Here is a 20,717-nt window from a genome sequence, read left to right on the forward strand (position 1 = left end):
TAAATTTAGTTAGCTAAATATTATTAAAATGTATGAAAAAAAAAATTTTTTCTTAAAAAAAATTTTCAATTTCAGTATTTTTTACAGAAAAAATTAAAATAAAATTTCTTAATTTTTTTTTTAATATTTCTTTTTATTTTTTTAAATTTTATTAATTTTTTTTTTATTTTGAACAGGTAAAGATTTGATAAAATTACCTTTAAAAGCTTCAATTCCTTACGACACTGTTTCAACAACTTAAATTCCGGCACAGTAACTTCAAACAAACTTCCTGATTCCTGAATATCTCGCATTTCCTTCTCAAGTCTCATCAAATCCGCACTAATTTTATCCAACAAAGCAAATGGTTCGGGACACTCGTACTTGAAAAACTCGTAATACTTGAAAACTTCTCTAAAAAGTGTCGTGTGAGCATCAAAAAGTGCAATTCGACTCCTGATCGTGACAACTTCTATCGCTTGCAATGGCGCAACTTGCTGTTTCACCGTCAATGCGATCTTTTTCGTGTTCGACCATTGCTCCGGAAGTTCTTGCAACAAAACATTCACCTCTTCCGGGATATCCATGTCGTAATATTTGAGCAAATCGATCGTTTCTTTCATCGGTTCGAACATTTCGTCGGTTGTGAGCGCCCGTTCCTTCACATGCATCAAATATGCCATGATATTGACGAGCCCATTGTAATCCCCTTCCTTGATCGTGACAAGAAGACCTTCATCTGCGCGTCGAATGAAATCCGCGAGATCCGTTAAACTCGTCGTAACGCGCCCAACTAAGTGATCTTTGAACATGTTGCCCCATTTTCGCACGATATTCAACAAACTTTGCCGAAATGGACGAACATCGACTTGAAACCACGACGCAAACACCTGAAACGGTTCAATTTTCTCAATTTCCAAGTAAAGAGCTTCGTAATTGTCGATTTGATCACGAAACGCTTCGATTGTGGGAGCAGCTTGTGTCGGCGCTGCTGGATCTTTGTTAATGAGCAACTCAACTTCATCCGGATCTAAAATTCGACCAAATTCAAGAAACAATTCCATGCATTCCTCACGATCCTCAAGCCATAAATACGAATATCGCTCGAAATTGCGACAATAATCCGCAGCTTCTTTAATCACGTTCTCAACTCCTTTTAAAATTTCCGTTCGCATCTCTTTGATGTCGTAATGGTTCGAAATAAGGGACTCGTAAGTTGTATCTGACTCGGGAATAAGTCGCGGAATGATGCCCGACATCTGTAAAATATCGGTAACGAGACAATTTAACAAGAAATTGAAGCCATTGGGGTCTTTGGGATTCAAGGAAGGAACGAAGACAAGTTCTGGATCAATTAATTCGAGTCGCGATTCGAAAAGTGGCGCAAGATTATTGCTTGCATCCATGTTTTCAGCCAAATATCCAATGCTGATGCCTACTGTGAAGAGCAAATTGTCGTAAATGATGTTGTCGACAAAAGCAACATAGTCAACCCATATTGGGTTGTCTTGTTTTTCCTCCATGCCGAATAATTTCATGTTGTCGTTCAATAAACTGAAATAAAAAGTAATTTCAATTAATATAAAAAATTATTTTTTTAAAAAAAGATTTAAAAAAAAAAATTAAATTTGAAAAAAAAATTATTTTTTCAGTTGACAAAAAATAATAAAATTATTTTTGATTTATTTTTAATATTTAAAAAATAAAAATTATTTTTTTTATAAAAAAAAATAAAAAAAAATATTTTAAAAAATTTAATAAAAAATAAAAATTTTTAAAATTTAATTAAATTAATTTCAATTTATTTTAATTTCTTTTTAATTTTATTAAAAAAAAATTAAATTAATTTTTTAATTTTATTAAAAAATTTTATTTAGATATTAAAATTTTATTAAAATTTTTTATTTAAAAATTATTTTTTTTTAATAATTTAAATAAAAAAATTATTTATTTTTTTTTAAATAAAAAAAAATATAAAAAATTAAAATTTTTTTTTTGTACAAAAACGTTAAAAATTGAAAAAAAAAATGTTAATTATTCATAAAAAAATTTTATAAAAAAACATTATCAAAAATTAATTTTTTAAATTAAAACAAAAATTTTTTTGATTATATTTTTTTTTTCAATTAAAAAATTATGAAAATAAAAATAAAATTTTTAGACACGAAAATGCCATAATACTTACTGATGAACTTTCACCGCAGCTGCTTCTATCTCAGAATATCTTTTATTTTTGCGCTCAATTCGTTCATCAAGACACAAAACGGTATCCTTTTTACCATCTTTCCTCTCAAATAACGGTAATTTTGCCCACGCGCTCATAATATTTCGAATTTCTTGCAAATTATTCTGAATTTTGTTCATTCGACCTTGAAGACATTCAACTGGCTTCCGTAATTCTTGCAAATAAAGCAAAATATCTTGCGAATTCCAATTGAAATCGTTAATTCCCTTCTCAATGAGGACATCAATTTGATTCAATTCGTTTTGAATGAGCTCAAGTTCACATTTTGTGCATGTTTTCAAAATGCGATTATACCATTCGATCGTTTTTTCAAGGTTTAACGTGTAATTTCGATAAGTTTCACTTTTTTCTGAGAAATCTAAAGCAACTGGAGGAATATTTTCCTTCTCCATCAAACATAAGTAATGAACTTCACGCAAAATTGAGAACAAATCGGGACTAAAGTTTAAAATTAAGAGTCTCGAATTCTCATCTCGAAGAATTAAAGACTGTTTCAAGTTATTTTCGATCGTTTCGGGGACTTTTTCGACCCATGCTGTGAAAATTGACTCTTCGAAGAGACCTAATTTTTTCATCAGCTCTTCATAGCGGTTTATTAGCTTCTTTGCTTCAGGCGTATCGGTTACACTAAAAGAAAAAATCAATTTTTAATAAATTTTTTTTAAAAAATTATTGAAAAAACTCACGGATGTTGCAAATTCAAAAAAGATTTGATCGGAGCAGTTGCTCTCTGACCCAATTGTTGGGAGAAACGAAGACCTGCAGTAACTACAGGAGCACTTCGTTCAACAAAAACTGTTCCTTCGCGCTTAAAATGTCCCATTTGTTGGTTATAAATGTCCTCACACATCGTAATTTCCTCATCCAACATGTCTAAGATGTCGAAATATTTGCTCGTGAATTGCTCTTTGATCTTTGGGCGATCGAGAACGGAGCCAGCAATGTTAATTAACTTGAAAACGCTTTCCAAGTTGTGACAATCGTCGAAGGCTTGACATAAAATTGCAGCAAGCTTTAAGTCGAGTTCGAGAATTCGATCTTGGAATTTGACAAAGTCGTCTTTGAATGTTGTGTCACTAAAAAAAAGATTTTTTATAGAAAAAAAATAATTTTGAATTCAAATGAAATATTAATTAATTAAAAAATAAATTAAAATTAATTTAAAAAAATTTAAATTAATTAATAAAATATTTCTTAATTGATTTAAAAAGAAAAAAATTATTATTAATTTTTTAATTAAAGAAAAAAAAATTAAATTTGAATTAAAAAAAAATATTTAAATTTAATTAACTATTTAAAAATTATTATTAAAAATATTAAATTTTATTTATCTAAAATATTAAAAATGAAATAAAAAATTATTAAAAAAATATTAATATAAAAAAATTAAAATTAATTTTAAAATTATTAAATTAAATTAATTAAATAAATTAAAATTATTTTTTTTAAATTTAAAACTTAAATAAAATTAATTAATAAAAATTTATTAAAAAATTAAATCCAAAAAAATTTAATCCAAAAATTAATTTGAATTAATTAAAAATAAATAAATTAAATTAAAAAAATTAAAATAAATTTTTTTATAAAATAAAAATTGAATTTAATAATTAAAATCAATTAAAAATTAAATTATTTTTAAAAAATGAAATTTTTGAAAAAAATTAAATCTTACTCTGGATCCAACACATCATAAGTTTTGGAAGCAAACACAGAAAAGCATTGATTAAACTCCAACGAAACTTGCGTAATGCGCCCGCTCAATGTTCTGCCTTTCAAACCGCCAATTTCAATCTTTTCCAACTTCAAAAACTCAATAACCGTATAAAAAAACCACTGTATCGTCTCCAAACGTTCAATAAAGGCATTAAAGCGCTCAAACACATTCTTCGGATGAAACGTCCAATTTACCGTTGGGCGTTCACGGAAAAATGAGCCAATATTTTCTTTGCTTTCATCAAAAGCCGTTCGAAAATATTTCAGGATTTGCATCGACAGGGAGATCCGTTGACGTGCCTCGTCGATATCTGTGTGAAAAATCGACGAGGGATCGAGAAAACGTTTGGATTGCTGAATCAGTAGGTTACAAATTTGCCTCAACAACACAATCAGCTTTGCCGATGAGCAATAATACAACGAATTAGCCCAAACCATACAGACAACATGCATCAGCGGCATCAAAAGAGGCTTAATTTCCGCAAAATCGATATCCTCGAGTTGTTGAAAGTGCTTTTGAAGGGGATTCAGGAACAATGTAATATCCCGAGCCTCCGCAAGTGCAGTAACTAAAAGCAATTTTCATTAAAATTCGATAAAAATCTTACGAAAAAGCGAAAATTACTTACCTACGTGCTTGAAAAGTGTCTTAAAACATGGAAAATACGCCGAATCCGAATACTCCAAGATAAGCGCCATACTCCGAATCCTCTCATGTCGCAATTGTTCATAGATATAAGTCAAATTCTTCAAGCGATTATTCCAAAAGTTCAGTTCTGAAACAAAAAACGAAAAAAAAGTCACGTGACCATATTCAAAAATATCCCGCGCTTCATTTGAATGTCTCCAATGCTAAAATTGAACGTCGCCCTTCGTGTCGCTCGAACTCTAATAGTCGCCTACTTCGAGTGATTCATTCGTATTTTCGTATTTTATTGTATTTACATCATTTTCGACGTGAATTAATTGAAATTTTTGTGTCCAGCTGTTTTGGTGCATTGCCTAAATTGTGAAAATTGTGTTTTCCAAAGGTAATTTCGTGTGAATTTCATTTAAAATTGAAAAATTTAATTTTGTGTGTATGTGTTACTCTTCCATGGTCGATTGCCTTTCTTTTATTTTGATGATGGAATACCTTCGAATGGCTTTTTGATAGCTCAAAACGACAAACGGGGCATCGTGACATCAAAAAACCACAAAAAATGTCAATTTAAGTCAGTAGAACAGAGGAATTTCATAAAATTGATCATTAACATGCAGACCATTGATGTCGATCGCTCGATATGGCCCGTTGTCTTTTTATAATTGCAACTTTTTTTTGTGAAAGGCAATCGCTGAAACAATAATAGTTTGTGATTGATGCCATAAAAGTGTGTAATCGATGATTATTTTAAAGTTTTTTCGATAATTTCGGGCCGCTTAGCGATTTTTTGGGCGAATCAGCGCATGCGTGTGCTTCCAGGATGTCGTCAGAGGGTGTCTATGAAGAGTAAGGTACAATTGAAAGGAATTTTCGAGACACCCGAGTCTCCCCTCTCCTCCGCACATGTGATTCGTTGCATGGAAAATTGATTTTTCCGCAGCAGAGGCACGAAACGAGCCATTCGTAGTGCAACTTTTGACGGAATAACAAGACAAAAACGAAATATCGATTTTTTTCTATCGTAGCAAGAAAGAAATATTTAGCAGACATGCAAAAACTGTGATAAAATTTAGTGTTAGCTTTTGTACAACCCGTTTAAAATAACAATTCATGCTCTTTTGCGTGGTAAAGTGTTGGTGTTTGTTGAAAATTATTGGCATTTCATGACAGACACGAAAAAAACTCGCGATACTCTTTGATGTTGTTATAGATATTAGATTATATTTGTTAAAAACAATACAATAATAAGTGTGTGCTTAGACATTTGACGTCCATTTTTGCAATTTATCGTGCTTTTGCTACCAATGTTAACATTTTTATATCGAAAAAAAATCAAAAAAATCAACCCCATCGAAAATTCCGAGATGAAAAATGAACTGACTGAAATTAATCGTCTTCAATAAAAATTTTCTTCAGGCAAACAACGAGAGAAAATCACTGAACATTGCTTGATGTTGTGAAAAAAACATTTGAAAAAACTCTTTAAATAAAACACGCGCGTTAGAAACCATAACAAACGATTATGTCCAAAGTAATTAATGACTATCGAGTGTAAGTATTGGTTTTCAAGACCACTTTTCTTGTGTGTTTACCATCAGCGAGATCAAAATAACACCAATACTTCATACCATTGTGTGTGACTAATCTTTTTATTCTTCACTTGCATCATCATCATCATCATTGTTCACGAAAAAATTGAAAAAAAAAATTGTATAGAAAAAAATTTAAAAATTTATCTGCGTCATAAAAATTCATATTTTCCTGCATTTTAATGCAAACAATGCCCTGAAAGCATTTTCAAAAGTAAAGAAAAAAAAGTTATGCAATTCAAAGGATTTTCAAAGGACATTTGCGTGACTTGTGTCAATACGGATTTTTTTTTCTTTTTCACGTATTTCGTTCCTTTGAATATTCATACAGAACTTATTTATTTATTTATTTACGGAGTAAACAATGAAATGTGTGTCATAAGCGAACAATTCTGTATGGAAAATGCTTTAAAAATGTATTTATTTAGACGCAAAATCCTTTTTTGGGGGTGATTTTGTGAGAAAGTGTTACAAGTTTTAAGGGTTAATGACATTTTTAACCTATGAAAAAAATTTTTATTGAAAATAATTTAAAAATTTTATAATTTTTTTTCAAATTTGAATTTTAAGTGAAAGTAATTTCAAAAAAATGAAAAAATAAAAAAAATAAAAAAAATTAATTTTATAAATAAAAATTAAAAAAAATTAAACCTAAAAATTTAAAAAAAAATTATACTGTAAATTTTATTTAAAAAAATTAAAATTTTAAATTTTCTTTCACATTTAGAATTTTTTGACATTAGAAAAAATTTTTTCAATAAAAAAATAAATTATTCGGCGTTTCACAATTAAAATTTTACTTTTAAAATTAATTATTTTTTTTTAAATTTTTTTAAAACATGTCATGGTCAAAAAATTTAGAAATTTTTCTTTTTAAAATTAAACAATTGAATAAAAAATTTTAATTTTTTAACAAATTTTTCAATAAAATAAAAAATTTAAAAAATTTAATTAAATTTAAAAAAATTATAAAAATTTTAATATTAAATTCACTAAAAACATACTTATTTTTGGAAAACTATTTAAATTTTTTCGTAAAAAAAAATATAAAAATATTTTTTATTTATTTTTTTTTTACCAAACTACTCATAAAAGCAAACATTAAAAATAGAATTTAAAAAAAATGAGATTAATTAATAATTGAATAAAATTAAAAAGAATTAAAAAAAAATAAATATTAAAATTAATTTATATCAAAATTTTTTATATTAATTTTTTTTAATAAATTTTTTTAAGTTCTACTTTTTACAATTAGGTATTTAAAAAAAAATTCTCATAAAAAATTTTTAAAAAAATATTTTTTTTTGAACAAAAAAATATTTTTAACACGAAAATTAGACAATTTTCTCACAAAATCGCACCTCGAACAAATTCTTACCAAAAAATATTTATTTAGAATGACGCTAATTTATTCATTCAAACGTTTTTTGGTTACAATTTCATTGTTTCATACCAAAGTACTCAATTAATGTCACCCGTTAAATATTTCTGAAGTACATTTTAATTTTTTTTTGTGGGAAAACCAATAAGGTTTCACGTTTATTGAGAAAAAAAAGTTCAAGTACTATTTAGCCTTTTGAGCTTCTTGTGACGCAAATTTTTCCTCTAAATAATTTAGTTATTAAAAGTTTTTACACTTTGTTATCGTGTTTTTCCCATCTTTCAGGCGAGACACGCAAAAAGTCGCGATAAAAGACATAATTTACCACTCCTTCTTCTGCAGTAAAAGGCAATAAAACATGATCATGAATTCGATGTAGCAAATAAATAATAATCGTTTTATTGCGAAAAAGGGAAATAAATAATTACGTTTGACATCGACGGAGTGCTGAAGAACGACGAAAGTAGTAACGACACGGTTCTCATGCTTTTTTTTCTTTGTTGCGACACGAGAGGAGAAAGACGACGCGAGATTAGTTGTGTGAAAGAAAGTAAAAATTGACATGCCTCTGCACACAGTTTAATCATTATTTACTCAGATTCGTTATCATTTGGCGCTATTGAAGCGTGTCAAACATAAATGTTTTCAATCATTCGCTTGTAATAGTTGGCAAAACATAAATTGAATAATTACTGGTTGTTTTGTTTTTTTTTCTACTTTTTTTTCTTACACGAATTGAGTTGAGAGTTGCGGGAAATTTTAAATTAAATAAAATTATTTTTTTTTTAAATTTCTTTATAATATTTTTTTTAATAAAATTTAAAAAAAATTAAAAATAAATAATTTTAATTAATTTAAAAATTAATTACAATTTTTAAAATATTAATTATGAATTAATAATTTAATTTTGAAAATTAATTTTATTTTTTTTAAAATAAATAAAAAAAATTAACTAAAAAATTTTTTAAAAAATTTTAAAAGTCTTTAAAAATATTTTTTTCCTAAAAAATTTTCAATTATTTTAAAACTAATAAATAAAATTTAAAATTAAATTTAATTAATTAAATTTTTTAAATTATTTTTGAATTAATTTCTTAATTAAATACATATGTATATAATATTTTTTGAATAAATAAATTTTTAAATAATTATTTTTTTTTAGTTAATAAATTATTATTTAATTAATTAAATCTTAATAATTTTTAAAATTCAAGTTTTAATTTTAAAAATAATTTTAATAAATTTTCAGGAAATAATGAAAATTAATGAAAAATAATTTTCAATTAATTTTTCTTAATATTAAAAAATTATAAATTTTATTAAAAGTAAAATTAATTTTTTAAATTTGTATTTTTTTTTTAATTTCCCGCACTTTCAATATCTAATTTTAATGAATGCTTTGATGAAACTAAGTAGCTTAGATGTGAATATTTTCACTTTTTAAGCTCGGGAGAGTCGTTTGCTTCTTTGTCAATCATTCGCTTCATGCATTTTGTGTCGTCGTGTGAGTTTCGCTTATCAGTCTCGAATTTTATTTAGAATGAACTTCTAATATTTTCATGTGTGTGCGAATTGAAATCTAAAAAAAATATTTTTTTATCAGTTTTTAATTAATTTTTGTTTGTTTTTTTCTTATCTTCAGACGTAAAATAGAAACAATTGGAAAAATGACACAAATGACTCAAGAAGAGATTGTCAGTAACACAAAGACAGTCCTACAGGGACTGGAAGCGTTGCGTGTCGAGCACATGTCCCTCATGCAAAACCTCTCGGAAGGCAAAAAGGATCCCGATAAATCCGACATCGTGCAGAAAAACATCGAAAGTATTGAATTAGGATTAGGCGAGGCGCAAGTCATCATCGTGCTGGCATCGCATTTGCAAAATATCGAAGCGGAGAAGCAAAAACTTCGCACTCAGGTTCGTCGTTTGTGTCAAGAGAACGCCTGGTTGCGTGATGAGCTCGCCAATACGCAGCAAAAGTTACAAGCTTCCGAGCAAATGGTCGCCCAACTCGAGGAGGAGAAGAAGCATTTGGAATTTATGGCATCTGTGAAGAAATACGACGAAAACACGGAAAACGAAGAAAGCATTGAAAAATCGCGTTCTGTGGATCCCGTCGTCGATCTCTTCCCGGAAGAAGAAGCGGAAGATCGCAACAACATGTCGCCCATTCCCCCAAGTCAATTTGCGAACCAAGCAAATTCAGGCTACGAAATTCCCGCGCGTTTGCGAACTTTGCACAATTTGGTCATTCAATACGCGTCGCAAGGACGTTACGAAGTTGCCGTTCCGTTGTGCAAACAAGCGCTCGAAGATCTCGAAAAGACAAGCGGGCACGATCATCCCGACGTTGCGACAATGTTGAATATCCTCGCGTTGGTTTATCGCGATCAAAACAAGTATAAAGAAGCTGCCAACCTTCTAAATGACGCCTTGAACATCCGCGAGAAGACATTGGGCGAAAATCATCCCGCAGTTGCCGCAACTCTCAATAATTTGGCTGTTTTGTATGGCAAACGGGGCAAATACAAGGATGCTGAACCTCTTTGCAAACGCGCCTTGGAGATCCGTGAGAAGGTTTTGGGCAAAGATCATCCCGATGTGGCGAAACAATTGAATAATTTGGCACTTTTGTGTCAAAATCAGGGCAAATACGACGAAGTTGAGTTGTATTATCAACGTGCATTGGAAATTTACGAACTCAAGTTGGGACCAGATGATCCGAATGTCGCGAAAACTAAAAATAACTTGGCTAGTTGCTACTTGAAGCAAGGCAAGTACAAGGATGCCGAGATGTTGTACAAACAGGTGTTGACACGAGCTCACGAACGTGAATTTGGGGCAATTGACGGCGATAACAAACCAATTTGGCAGGTAAAATTAACTGAAAAATCAAAATTTAAACAAAAATTAATCGAATTTCTTATAAAAAAATTAAGGTTGCTGAAGAACGCGAAGAAAACAAACACAAAAACTTGGAAAATACCCCTTACGGCGAATACGGAGGATGGCATAAGGCTGCAAAAGTTGATTCACCAACGGTAATTATTAAATTTACCCTAAAAAATCATAATTTTTTAAAATTTTCCTTTTAAATTTCAGGTAACAACAACATTAAAAAATCTCGGTGCTCTATATCGACGACAGGGCAAATACGAGGCTGCCGAAACTTTAGAGGATTGTGCATTACGAAGCAAAAAAGAGGTAAAAAACTTAATTTTTCATCAAAAAAATCATTAAAAAAATTAATTTCTTTAAAAAAACAGGCAATAAATTTGGTAAAACAGGCAAAAGTAGCACAAATCCTCGGAGGAGACGATAAACGTCGCTCTCGACACATGCGTGGACCATCTGGCGACGGCGCTGAAAGCTTTGATGCCAGCATGGGAGAATCCGATCTAAATCGAAGACTTTCCAAATCTTAAAAAACAAAATTTTACAAAAAATTTATAATATCCAAGTTGCAAAGCGTGCTAACCGAAGCTTTGTATTCTTTTAAATTTATTCTCTGTTATTATTTGCACCGTGTTTTAGTTGTAAGATTAGATTTTAGTTATTGTGCGAATCAAAATTAAATTATTTTTTTCTTTTTTTTTTATTATCCAAACCAGTGAACATTTTGATTAAAAAAAATTCAATAAAAAAAATAAATTTTTAGAAAATTTTTGGAAAAAGTGCTGAAACTACTTAAAAAATATCTAAGATCTGTTGCAAAAATATTTAAACTCACGCAAAAAATTAAATAAATAAAAAAATCTTAAAAAAATATTCGAGAAAAAAAAATACAAATAATAAAATTTATTTTAAGGCGAAATTGTATGCAATGCTTATATTTTGTTATCATAAAAATTTAAGAAGATGCGATAATAAAAATTAAATATAAAAAAAATGATTTTTTTAATTAACTCACCTGCTGTAGGAACAGGATTTTGTCCATTATTGAAAGAATTTGCTGAACTTTCCTTCATTACGTCGTTAATTTGTGTTGCCCATTTGATAACGACGCCCTCAATAGCTGATTTCAAGTACAAATCAATTTGACAATCCGAGTTTTCCTGCAACTGTTTTGCTGCTTTGACACATTTGTCGACACCCACGGGCATGGGGAGTACAGTTTGACCTCCAACTTGACCTTGAACTTGATACACGGTGCTTTTTAAGCTGTGCACGTGCTTTTGAACGTCTTGTGCGACGCATTCGGGCCATTCTTTGTGGTTTTCCGCGAATGATAAAAGGGGTACGAATATTTCGTCTGAAATAAAAAATTAATTTTATTAATTGTTATTTAAATAAATTTAAAATAAATTTATTTTTTAAATTTAATTAATTTTTATTTAATAAATTAAAATTTTAAATTAATTCTATTCGATTGTAGAATCATAAAAAAAATCAAAAATAATTGACGAATTATTTTTAAAAAAATTTTGAAAATTATTTAATAATTTAATTAAGGATTTTCAAAATAAAATTTAAAAATTTTTATATTCGAAAATTTATTTTTATTAATAATAATGTTTAATTAAAATTTTTAATTATAAATTAAATTTCAAAAATAAATTAAAAATTTAAAATATTTATAAGAAATTATTTTAAAAAAATATTAAGAATAAATCTTCAGTCAGAATCTTAAGAAAAAAAAATGAATAAACAAATTAATAAATTTTTTAAAATTTAATTTATTTAATTTTATTTATTTATATTAATAATCAAAATAAAGATTTGAAAGATTTAAAGAAAATATTTTTATCAAAAATGTAAAAAAAAATTATTAAGGATTTTGTCTGAAATATTAAAATTTTTAATAAAACATTATTTAATATATTTTTTAGAAAAAAAAATATGTTTTTTTTTTAAATAAAAAAAAAATATAGAGAAAATTTTCCTCTCATTTAAAAAAAAATTATATTTAATTTTGAAAATCAATAATTTCTTTAAAAGAGGCCTCAAAATATAAAAAAACATACCTGTAGCTACTGAAAGTTGATCTATAGCTCGTGAAGATAAGTCACCTAAGATGATGTATCGTTCAAAATCTTCTCTTGGTAAGACTATTGCGTGCTTTTTAATGAAATATACGCCTAAAAAATAAAATTTTTAATTTTTTTGTAAAAATTTTGATGAAAAATTCTTACCTTTGCTCTTTAATTGCTCTAAAGGGAAACTGAGTGTGGGAATAATTTGTGCATTTTGTGTAAGAACAATTACTAAAACTAATTCTTGTGGACTATCAGCGAACTCCTTCAGCACAGTCTTGTGCTCGTCAATTGCTAACACACGGGCCCATTTCTCCGGCTTCAATTTCAACGATTTTTGCACAAATGAGCCCATATAATCCAAACGCGTATCTGGTCCATCGCTCGCAACGACAGATACTCCTTCCATTGTGACGGCGTTTTAATTTGAAGAACGCCTAAAAAAGAAAAAAAATAATTTTTATGAAGAAAAATGTAAAAATATCAATTTAATCTAATTTTGAACCGCCGTGCATTCGTAACTACGTGCAACAGTTAAAGTCTTTGACCACTTGTCGCATTCCTGACTCCCTCCTATGGCAACATTATCGCCTTAGAAACACTTCCGAAGCCTCATCGCCATGGGAAACGGTTGCTAATCGTCACGGCGCGTCGCTAAGTCAACCATTCACACACACACTTAAACCCCATTTTAGCCACTTGTTGAGCACCTGTTGCTACTTTTCATTCATAAATCACAATGCGCAACACACTTTTCCATTCATAAAAAGTCGCCCGTGTGAATGGATCGCATTTTATGAATGAACGCGAAAAAATCAATTATTAAAAGTTTGTTGAATTTGATTTCATCACGATATGCGCGCGTGCCATGTACATAAGCAATGCAAATAAATAGATAGAAAATGACGACGGCGAGTGATATCTTTATAAATAACGAGTCGATATGGAAACCTCGGGCTTCGATTTAATAAAAGATTATATAAATTCGCGAAAAAAAGGAAGCCATCTTTAAAATTGAAGATTTTTCAGGAAGAAATTGAAAAATTTGATCTCACAAGTCACTATGGAGTTTTTTTCATCAAAGGTCGTTCGCCATTTTTTTTTCAAGATGGCGGATATTTTTTTAATTTTTCATATTTCACATTTTTTCTCAATTTTATTGTATTTTTTTGTAATTTCTTTTGATATTTTTAATTATTTTCACTAAAAATTAACTTTTTTCACAATTTTTCTTCATTTTATCATGTTTTTAATATTTTTTAAGGTTACATAACCTTCAAGCTGAAAATCCGTTTTTACCTTATTTCACCCCTTTTCTATTCAATTATTAACTTTTTGCTACAGATAGATCACAGATAACGAATGAGCTTGTATTTTATCCTAAAATTGTCTATTTTTTCAACGATTTTTGTACTTTTCAAAAAATTTTTCTATAAAACGAAAAAAAGTAGTTGCACGAAAATTCAAAGGTTATCCGAATAGAACAACCCTACAGAGACAACTGCGTTTTATTTGGAAAATGACACAAAATTTATTGTGTTTCATGATATTTTTATTAATATTTTTTTGTGTTTCGGTATGGCGAGCATGGAAATTCCTGTGGAAAGGTATTCGATAAACAATCGGAAGCGTAGCTATGGAAAATTGTTTTTCTTTTGAAAGTATTGTTGTGTTGTTTGTGGATGATAAAACAGACACACACAAGCAAGAAAAGAACAACAAGTTGGATGGAATGACAGTATTTGTGCCGAAATTTCATTATCATCAGTCACTTGTTGCTTGTTTTTTTTTTTGGAGAAAAAGCAGAGTCAAATTCAGGTTCACCTGTTGAATTGTTTTTTTTTGGATCATCTTGACGTAATTTGAATAAAAAAACAAAAAGTAAGACGATTTCTAACGACGCACTAATTTTAAAAGTGTTATTGTAGGTTAAGAATCAAAAACAGATCGAATCTTCAAGAACTCCTTATAGACGTCACAAGTGCTGCGGACCATCTTCAGTTTGGCTAAGAGATTGAACAATGAGATGTTAAAAACTCCGTTAATATAGAAGTGCGTCATAACATAATTTTTTGGCATTTTTTATAACAGGTGAGAAAAATGCGCTCTTTTGACACATGTCATGTCTGTCTGTTCTCTGAGAATAAAAAAAATAGAAAAAATTTAAAGAAAGATGAAAATGAGAAAATATTAAATTTTAAATTTTAAAAAAATAATAATAAAAAATAAAAAAAATATCAAAAAAGAATTTATTCATTTAAAATAATATTTAAAAAAAAATGAAAAAAAATAATATTTGATTTAATTTTTAACATTATCAAAAAAATTTAAAAAAAAAATATTTTATTTAAATTTATTTCATTTAAATATTTTTATTAATAAAAATTTTTTTTTTCATTAAAAAGTTTTAAATTAAAAAAAAAATTAATTTATTTTCCAAAAATTTCATTAATTTTTTTTCTTTTAGTTTTTTCATTATATCGAAAACTTTTAAAATATTGAATATTTGTTAATTTTAATAAAATTGATCAAAGGAGGAACCTTTGAGGTAAGTATTTTTTCTTAATAACTATTCATTATACCTACCCATTATTTTTCAGAAACTCGAACGACGAGCTCGAAGAAATCAGGAATATCTACCGAACAAATAGACAATCTTAAAATATTTGAATAGCTTGTAAGCCATGTTAATGGCTGCTGGCGATCGATTCATTACTGCAAAATCATCTTCTCACTAAATATTCCGTCAAACTTTTAAAGAAATGTAGAGAAAGGATTATATCCCTTATTGATTAAACAAAAAGCCGACATAATAAGAGTAATATACGAATGTCTTTTCATCTGGTAAAAAGTTTCTGAGATAATATAACTTTGGCTTTTGACAAACTGAATAATGAGTCAAATATCTGTGTTTTGTATTTAACTTCATAAAATGAAACCACGTGATTTGGACTTCAAATAATATTTATTTCACGACTTACTCTGAAGACACTCGGATGACGACTAACTTTCTATCTGCCTTCCTTGCTACAACATACTACATTCCTACTCTACAATCTGAAAATAAAAAATGAATATTTTTGAAAAAAATCAAATAATTTAAGAAATTTCCTAAAAATTTTCATTTTTACTTTTAAATTTCAAAAAATTTTAAAAATGAATTAAAAATTAAATCAAAATGCGCTCAAGTCATTTACCGACAAATTTTTATATCTCAATTTTTGTTTCAATGATCCGAAGAAGAACAACAAGAAAAAGAAGACATCAACGGTTGAATGGACTTTTAATGACATGTTTGAAGATCTTCGTATAATTTTATTATTATGTTTGATAAAAAAAAAAACAAAAAAAAATCTAAGTAGTAACTCATTGATGTGCCATATCAGGCAAAACAAAAAAAATAACAACAAATTTTGATCTCTCGGTCAAGTTCATACTTTTTACATTTTAATATTTTTTTTTTATTGTACTAATTGTCGATGCGGTTTTACCCGTTTTACTACTAAATATAATTTCGCACTCTTCCTCCTATAAAAAGAGCTAAAAATAGACAATTTTTGTGCTCCTCTTCTCTTTTATCCATTTTTCTAGAAGAGTGATAAAAATACAAAATAACAGGTTTAGAAATGTGTGATTGGCGCGAAATGCTAATCAACGTCATTCCGACTTTTAATATAAATTTATCGAACAAAATTGATTTATGAGGTGCTTTAATAATAATAATTCATAAATATTAAAGAAAAAAAAAGTAAAAAAGAAGCCTGATGATAACTGACATTAAATTCTCTTACGATTTTCTTCCTATTAATTTATTTATTAAAACGATTTTTTTTTTGCAACATCAAACTCGTCGTTGTTAATTCCATTCAGTACTGACACATATGATCGTGTAAGTGCGCTGCGTACCTAGAAGCTATTAAATTCATATTGTCTATATCATTTTGTTATGCGCGGAGAATTGCGCGCGACGTACGACGTAAGCACATATGGAGACAGAAAATCCTTGAGTCAACAGCGATATAAATTGCGAAGCCAAACTTGAAAAATTCTAATTCTTCGCACAACCTTAAACTCAGACGCATCACACATTCTCTCGCGTGTTCTATAAATAAAAAAGGGTACATTTGAATAGGGAGCTTTAACTGCTTTCAGTATTTGAAAAAGTGAAAAGAAAAATTTATTTTTAAAATTATTTCGGGAAAAATGAGAAATTTCGTGCAACAATCTTTTGTGATCGTCTGTGTGATTTTAGGAGTAACCGCCAAATTTCGTAAGTAATTTTTTTTATTAAAAGTGAAAAAATATTTTATTTATTTATAAAAGTGAAATATTGCATTAAATGAAGAAAATATGTTAAAAATAAAAATTTCTCTTTTAAAAAAAAATTTTTAAAATTAAAAAATAATTAAAAATTGAATTAAATAAAATTTATTTTTTAAATTCAAGCTAAAAATAAAAAAAACAAATAAAAAAAATTATTTTTTTAAAAAAATAAAAAAATAAATTTAAATTAAATTAAAAATAAATATATTTATAATAAAATATAAAAATTATTAAATTTTTATTAAAAAATAAAATTTAATTAAATAAAAAATATTTTTAATAAGATAAAAAATTAAAAAAGAATAAAATAAAAACTAAAAAAGAAATTTGTGGCAATAATTTTGAATTTCAAGGTCATAAAAATTAAAATAAAATTCTTGTATTGAATCAAAGTTAAATTATTGAATGAAAAAAATTCATAAAATTTCGTAATGCTAATTGAATATTACTTACCACTTTTTGTCCAAAACGTGTTTTTAGTAATGAAAAATTTAGTTTCTTCTGAAAATACGTCATCAAGAATGTGAAAGATGCGGATGTTGAATGAAAAAAAAAGTTGCAAAAATTATCAAAACAAACAAATATTTAAGCATCGTAAAGTTTGTTTACAAATAAAAGCGAGTTCTTAATAAATTATAATTTTATGATTTAATAAATTTAAATTTTGTTAATAAATTATACAATAATTTGCATTTGATGAAAATTTTACATTAACTCAAAGTTAATAAAATTTTTTTATTATCCTTTCTTGTTATGGATTTTTTATATTTTTAATCATAAAAAAATAAAAGTTGTTTGAAAACTTTATAAATAAATTTATTTATCTGAAATTAAAATCTCATTAATATTTTTAATTGATTTTTTTATGAATTTTAAGTTGTTTATTGCATTTTTTGAATTTTTTTAAAAAAATATTTTCAAACAGATACAAAAACACCCTTATCTTATCTTGAATTATTCTAAATAAATTAATTGTGCATTAATTACCCTCAACTTGAAAATTCCAATGCAAAATGAAAATCTTACATAACAAAAAAAAAACCGCATCCAATGAAAAATTTTCCTGATTGTTTGTTCAATCTTCGATCGCAATTTGTCTCATTATATAATTATTAGGAGTTATGAAGCTACAACAACAACAAAGAACCATGATTAAGTACAAATTAAAGACATTTCAGACAAATAAGACCTACTTGAAATTGCTTCGGCTACTCGACAAAAGCTTAGTCATTCCTCAATTCAAGACATTTAACAATTCTTCCGACATGCCAACCGTTCAGTACTATTCCCAGATTCGTGTTTCGAATCATTATCTGTAATAATTTGCCACTTCTACTGTTTCCTGACTACTTTGCGATATTTATATAACTCGAAATCAAATCGAGTAACGTTCACAAAGTATCAGTTGAAAGTCGGAAATCAAACGACGAAAGTCAATTAATTAATTAAAATTGAATAAAATGTTAGGAAATAGAATTTTTTTTTGACATTACAAGTTCCGATAACCGGTACGACGTTTTTTTTACGTTCTCGATGCATCGGAATAAAACTCGTTTGCGATAAATATCGTTCATTTGTGCAAATTACGTGTGATAATTGAGGCTTATATGATTCAGCTGATTTTTTTTTTTTAAATTCTTGTAAACAGTCATTTTTTTCTTCTTAAACAGCTTCTGAATTGCCGCGATGCAGAGCCGGCGATACACAATGTCTCCCGGGTGTCATTACGAGAGTGTTGCAATTGGTGAAGGATGGCAATCCAGATATGAATTTGGGACCAATTGAGCCGTTGCATATCAACAAACTCGATATAGAGCAAGGAGGAAAGTCGCCAATTCAGGTTACGCTTAATTTTCGTGATATGGATTTGCATGGGATCTCGAATGGAGTTGTAACGAGAGTTAAGTAAGTTGAAAAATTTTATTAATTTTTTTATACCGGCAAAATTTCGTGTAACTTATATAGAGAATTGTACTGAAACTATCTGAGCTATTCAGTTTAGGAAAAATAAAATCAAAAAATCTCACTTTAATTTTTTTTATTTTTAAAAATATTCAAAAATTGATTAAAAAATTATTTTAATAATTGATTAAAAAATTAATTTTATTAAATTTAATTAATTTATTAATTTTAAAGCAGTTTTTGACCTAAAAATGTTAAATTTAATATTTTTAAAAAAAATTATTTAAATTCATAAAAAAATAATTACAATTTTTTTTCATAAAAATGGGTAAAAATTATTAAAATATTGTTGAATTTGTTTTAAAAAAAAATATTTAAAAATAAATTATTTAATTAATTAAAAAAATTATTTTATTTAAAAAAAAATATTTAATTATTTTAATTAAAATTATTTATTCAAAATTAAGACTAATTTAAATTTATTTATTTCTTTTAATTTTTTTTTCGTTATAATAATGGGTCAAAAATGAAAAAAAAAATTAAATAAAATTTTTTAAAAATTCTAACAAAAAAAAAATCAATTTTATATTATTTATTTGAATTATTTTTTTATCATTAAATTTATTAATTTTTTTTTATATTGCATTTCAAAAGTTCGATTTAAAAAAAATTTTCAACTAATTTTTAATTAATAAAAAATATTTTTTTCATTTTTTTTTTATTTTAAATTTTTTTTTTTATTATTTTTCATTAACAGTGGCTTCGAAGCTGATCCCCGTACCTCCAAATTCGAGATCGAAGCAAAAGTGCCAAGACTTACATTAGCCGGAAAGTACAAAATCAACGGAAAAGTTCTCGTTCTTCCCATCCAAGGGCGCGGTTTGAGCAACTTAACCATCGACAACGTCAATTTGCGTGTCAAATTCAAGCCAAAAGTCATCGAAAAGAATGGAAAAACTTACATCCAAACCGACAAGTTCAAATTGACCTTCGACACATCCAGGTAAGCATTTTTACTTGATTTGCCTAAAAAAAAAGGTAAAATAAAAAATATTTTTTTTTAGATTGTACCTGCAACTCGACAACTTATTCAACGGCGACAAAGCTTTGGGTGACAACATGAACGTCTTCTTGAACGAAAATTGGAAGGATATTTTGGATGAACTCAAACCCGCAGTTATTGAAGCATTTTCACAAATATTCGCAAGTGTTATTAATACCATCTTTAGTAAGCTCTCGTATGACGATGTGTTTGAACCTTAATTTAAGTTCGACGTGAAAACGTGTCAAAAAGTATTAGGTACCTATTTTAAGGGTATTAATAATTTTATTTTAACTTTAATTAATTAAAATAAACTTATTGAAATTTTACTTACGATTTTTTTTTATTTTTAGGCTTTGAAGGTTTCAATTTTTTTTCCGAAATCAATCAAACGACGCAATTTTGATATGTTTGATCATCATAAATTGCTGTTATCCTTGCCCTCATTGAAATCTCAAGTGAAAATATTAGACTTTAAATTATTTTTTTCGAATCAAAAATGAAAATTTAATTCAAAGTTTGACATTTTAAACCAAAAATTCGTAAATGTCAATTCAAAAATTGACCGTTAAAAATTTGAAAATCGATTTTTGCTAATTCAAACAAAAAATAAAATTAAGAAAATCATTATTATCAAACTTGAAATTAAAAAAAAAATATCTAAAATTAAAATTACCTCACGTGCTTGATAAAAATTAGCATTTTCTGACGTTTAACATTCGATAATCTCGGGTTCGTCGTTCGAAATGCAAATTGAACTCTTTCGTTCATTCTTATTCCGGTAAGATATACTTAACTTCTATCATTTCAGAGATGCACAATAGAAATTAGCATTTCAATTCCATACTTTTTAATTGATTATGCCACGAAAGTAACTCATCTTCGTGAAAAACAAAGAAAAAATTGCTTCAGTCTTGCATTGACC

The 20,717-nt window shown here is 27.4% G+C and overlaps 3 protein-coding genes across 4 annotated transcripts in view; 2 read left to right on the plus strand and 1 right to left on the minus strand.

Annotated features, from left to right (window-relative positions):
- The window catches only part of LOC134837860 (dynein beta chain, ciliary), a 38,899-nt gene extending 25,965 nt beyond the window's left edge, over window positions 1–12,934 (minus strand). Inside the window, exons 1-8 of the mRNA XM_063853252.1 lie at window positions 12,685–12,934; window positions 12,517–12,630; window positions 11,463–11,804; window positions 4,567–4,713; window positions 3,897–4,506; window positions 2,911–3,300; window positions 2,165–2,851; window positions 198–1,533 (exon numbers count right to left, since the gene is read on the minus strand). Of these exons, the coding sequence (XP_063709322.1) occupies window positions 198–1,533; window positions 2,165–2,851; window positions 2,911–3,300; window positions 3,897–4,506; window positions 4,567–4,713; window positions 11,463–11,804; window positions 12,517–12,630; window positions 12,685–12,934 (3,876 nt within the window). The remainder of the gene's footprint in view (window positions 1–197; window positions 1,534–2,164; window positions 2,852–2,910; window positions 3,301–3,896; window positions 4,507–4,566; window positions 4,714–11,462; window positions 11,805–12,516; window positions 12,631–12,684) is intronic.
- LOC134827724 (kinesin light chain) lies at window positions 4,827–11,373 on the plus strand. Of its 2 annotated transcripts, none has more exons than XM_063840504.1 (5): window positions 4,827–4,968; window positions 9,193–10,426; window positions 10,492–10,593; window positions 10,655–10,756; window positions 10,819–11,373. In XM_063840504.1, the coding sequence occupies exons 2-5, from the start codon at window positions 9,218–9,220 to the stop codon at window positions 10,975–10,977; spliced, it is 1,572 nt and encodes a 523-aa protein (XP_063696574.1). In that variant the 5' UTR covers window positions 4,827–4,968; window positions 9,193–9,217; the 3' UTR covers window positions 10,978–11,373. The 2 variants fall into 2 exon arrangements, with proteins under 2 accessions (XP_063696574.1, XP_063696573.1); XM_063840503.1 differs by lacking the exon at window positions 4,827–4,968 and adding an exon at window positions 6,028–6,131.
- A 3,658-nt stretch (window positions 12,935–16,592) lies between the features above and the next one.
- LOC134827733 (protein takeout-like) lies at window positions 16,593–20,121 on the plus strand. The gene is made up of 4 exons (XM_063840513.1): window positions 16,593–16,795; window positions 18,519–18,753; window positions 19,508–19,753; window positions 19,815–20,121. Exons 1-4 carry the CDS (start codon window positions 16,729–16,731, stop codon window positions 20,011–20,013), a joined length of 747 nt encoding a protein of 248 aa, XP_063696583.1. The 5' UTR covers window positions 16,593–16,728; the 3' UTR covers window positions 20,014–20,121.
- Window positions 20,122–20,717: the final 596 nt, after the last annotated feature.

Source organism: Culicoides brevitarsis, chromosome 1 (assembly GCF_036172545.1).
Source record: "Culicoides brevitarsis isolate CSIRO-B50_1 chromosome 1, AGI_CSIRO_Cbre_v1, whole genome shotgun sequence".
Classification (NCBI taxonomy): Eukaryota; Metazoa; Arthropoda; class Insecta; order Diptera; family Ceratopogonidae; genus Culicoides; species Culicoides brevitarsis.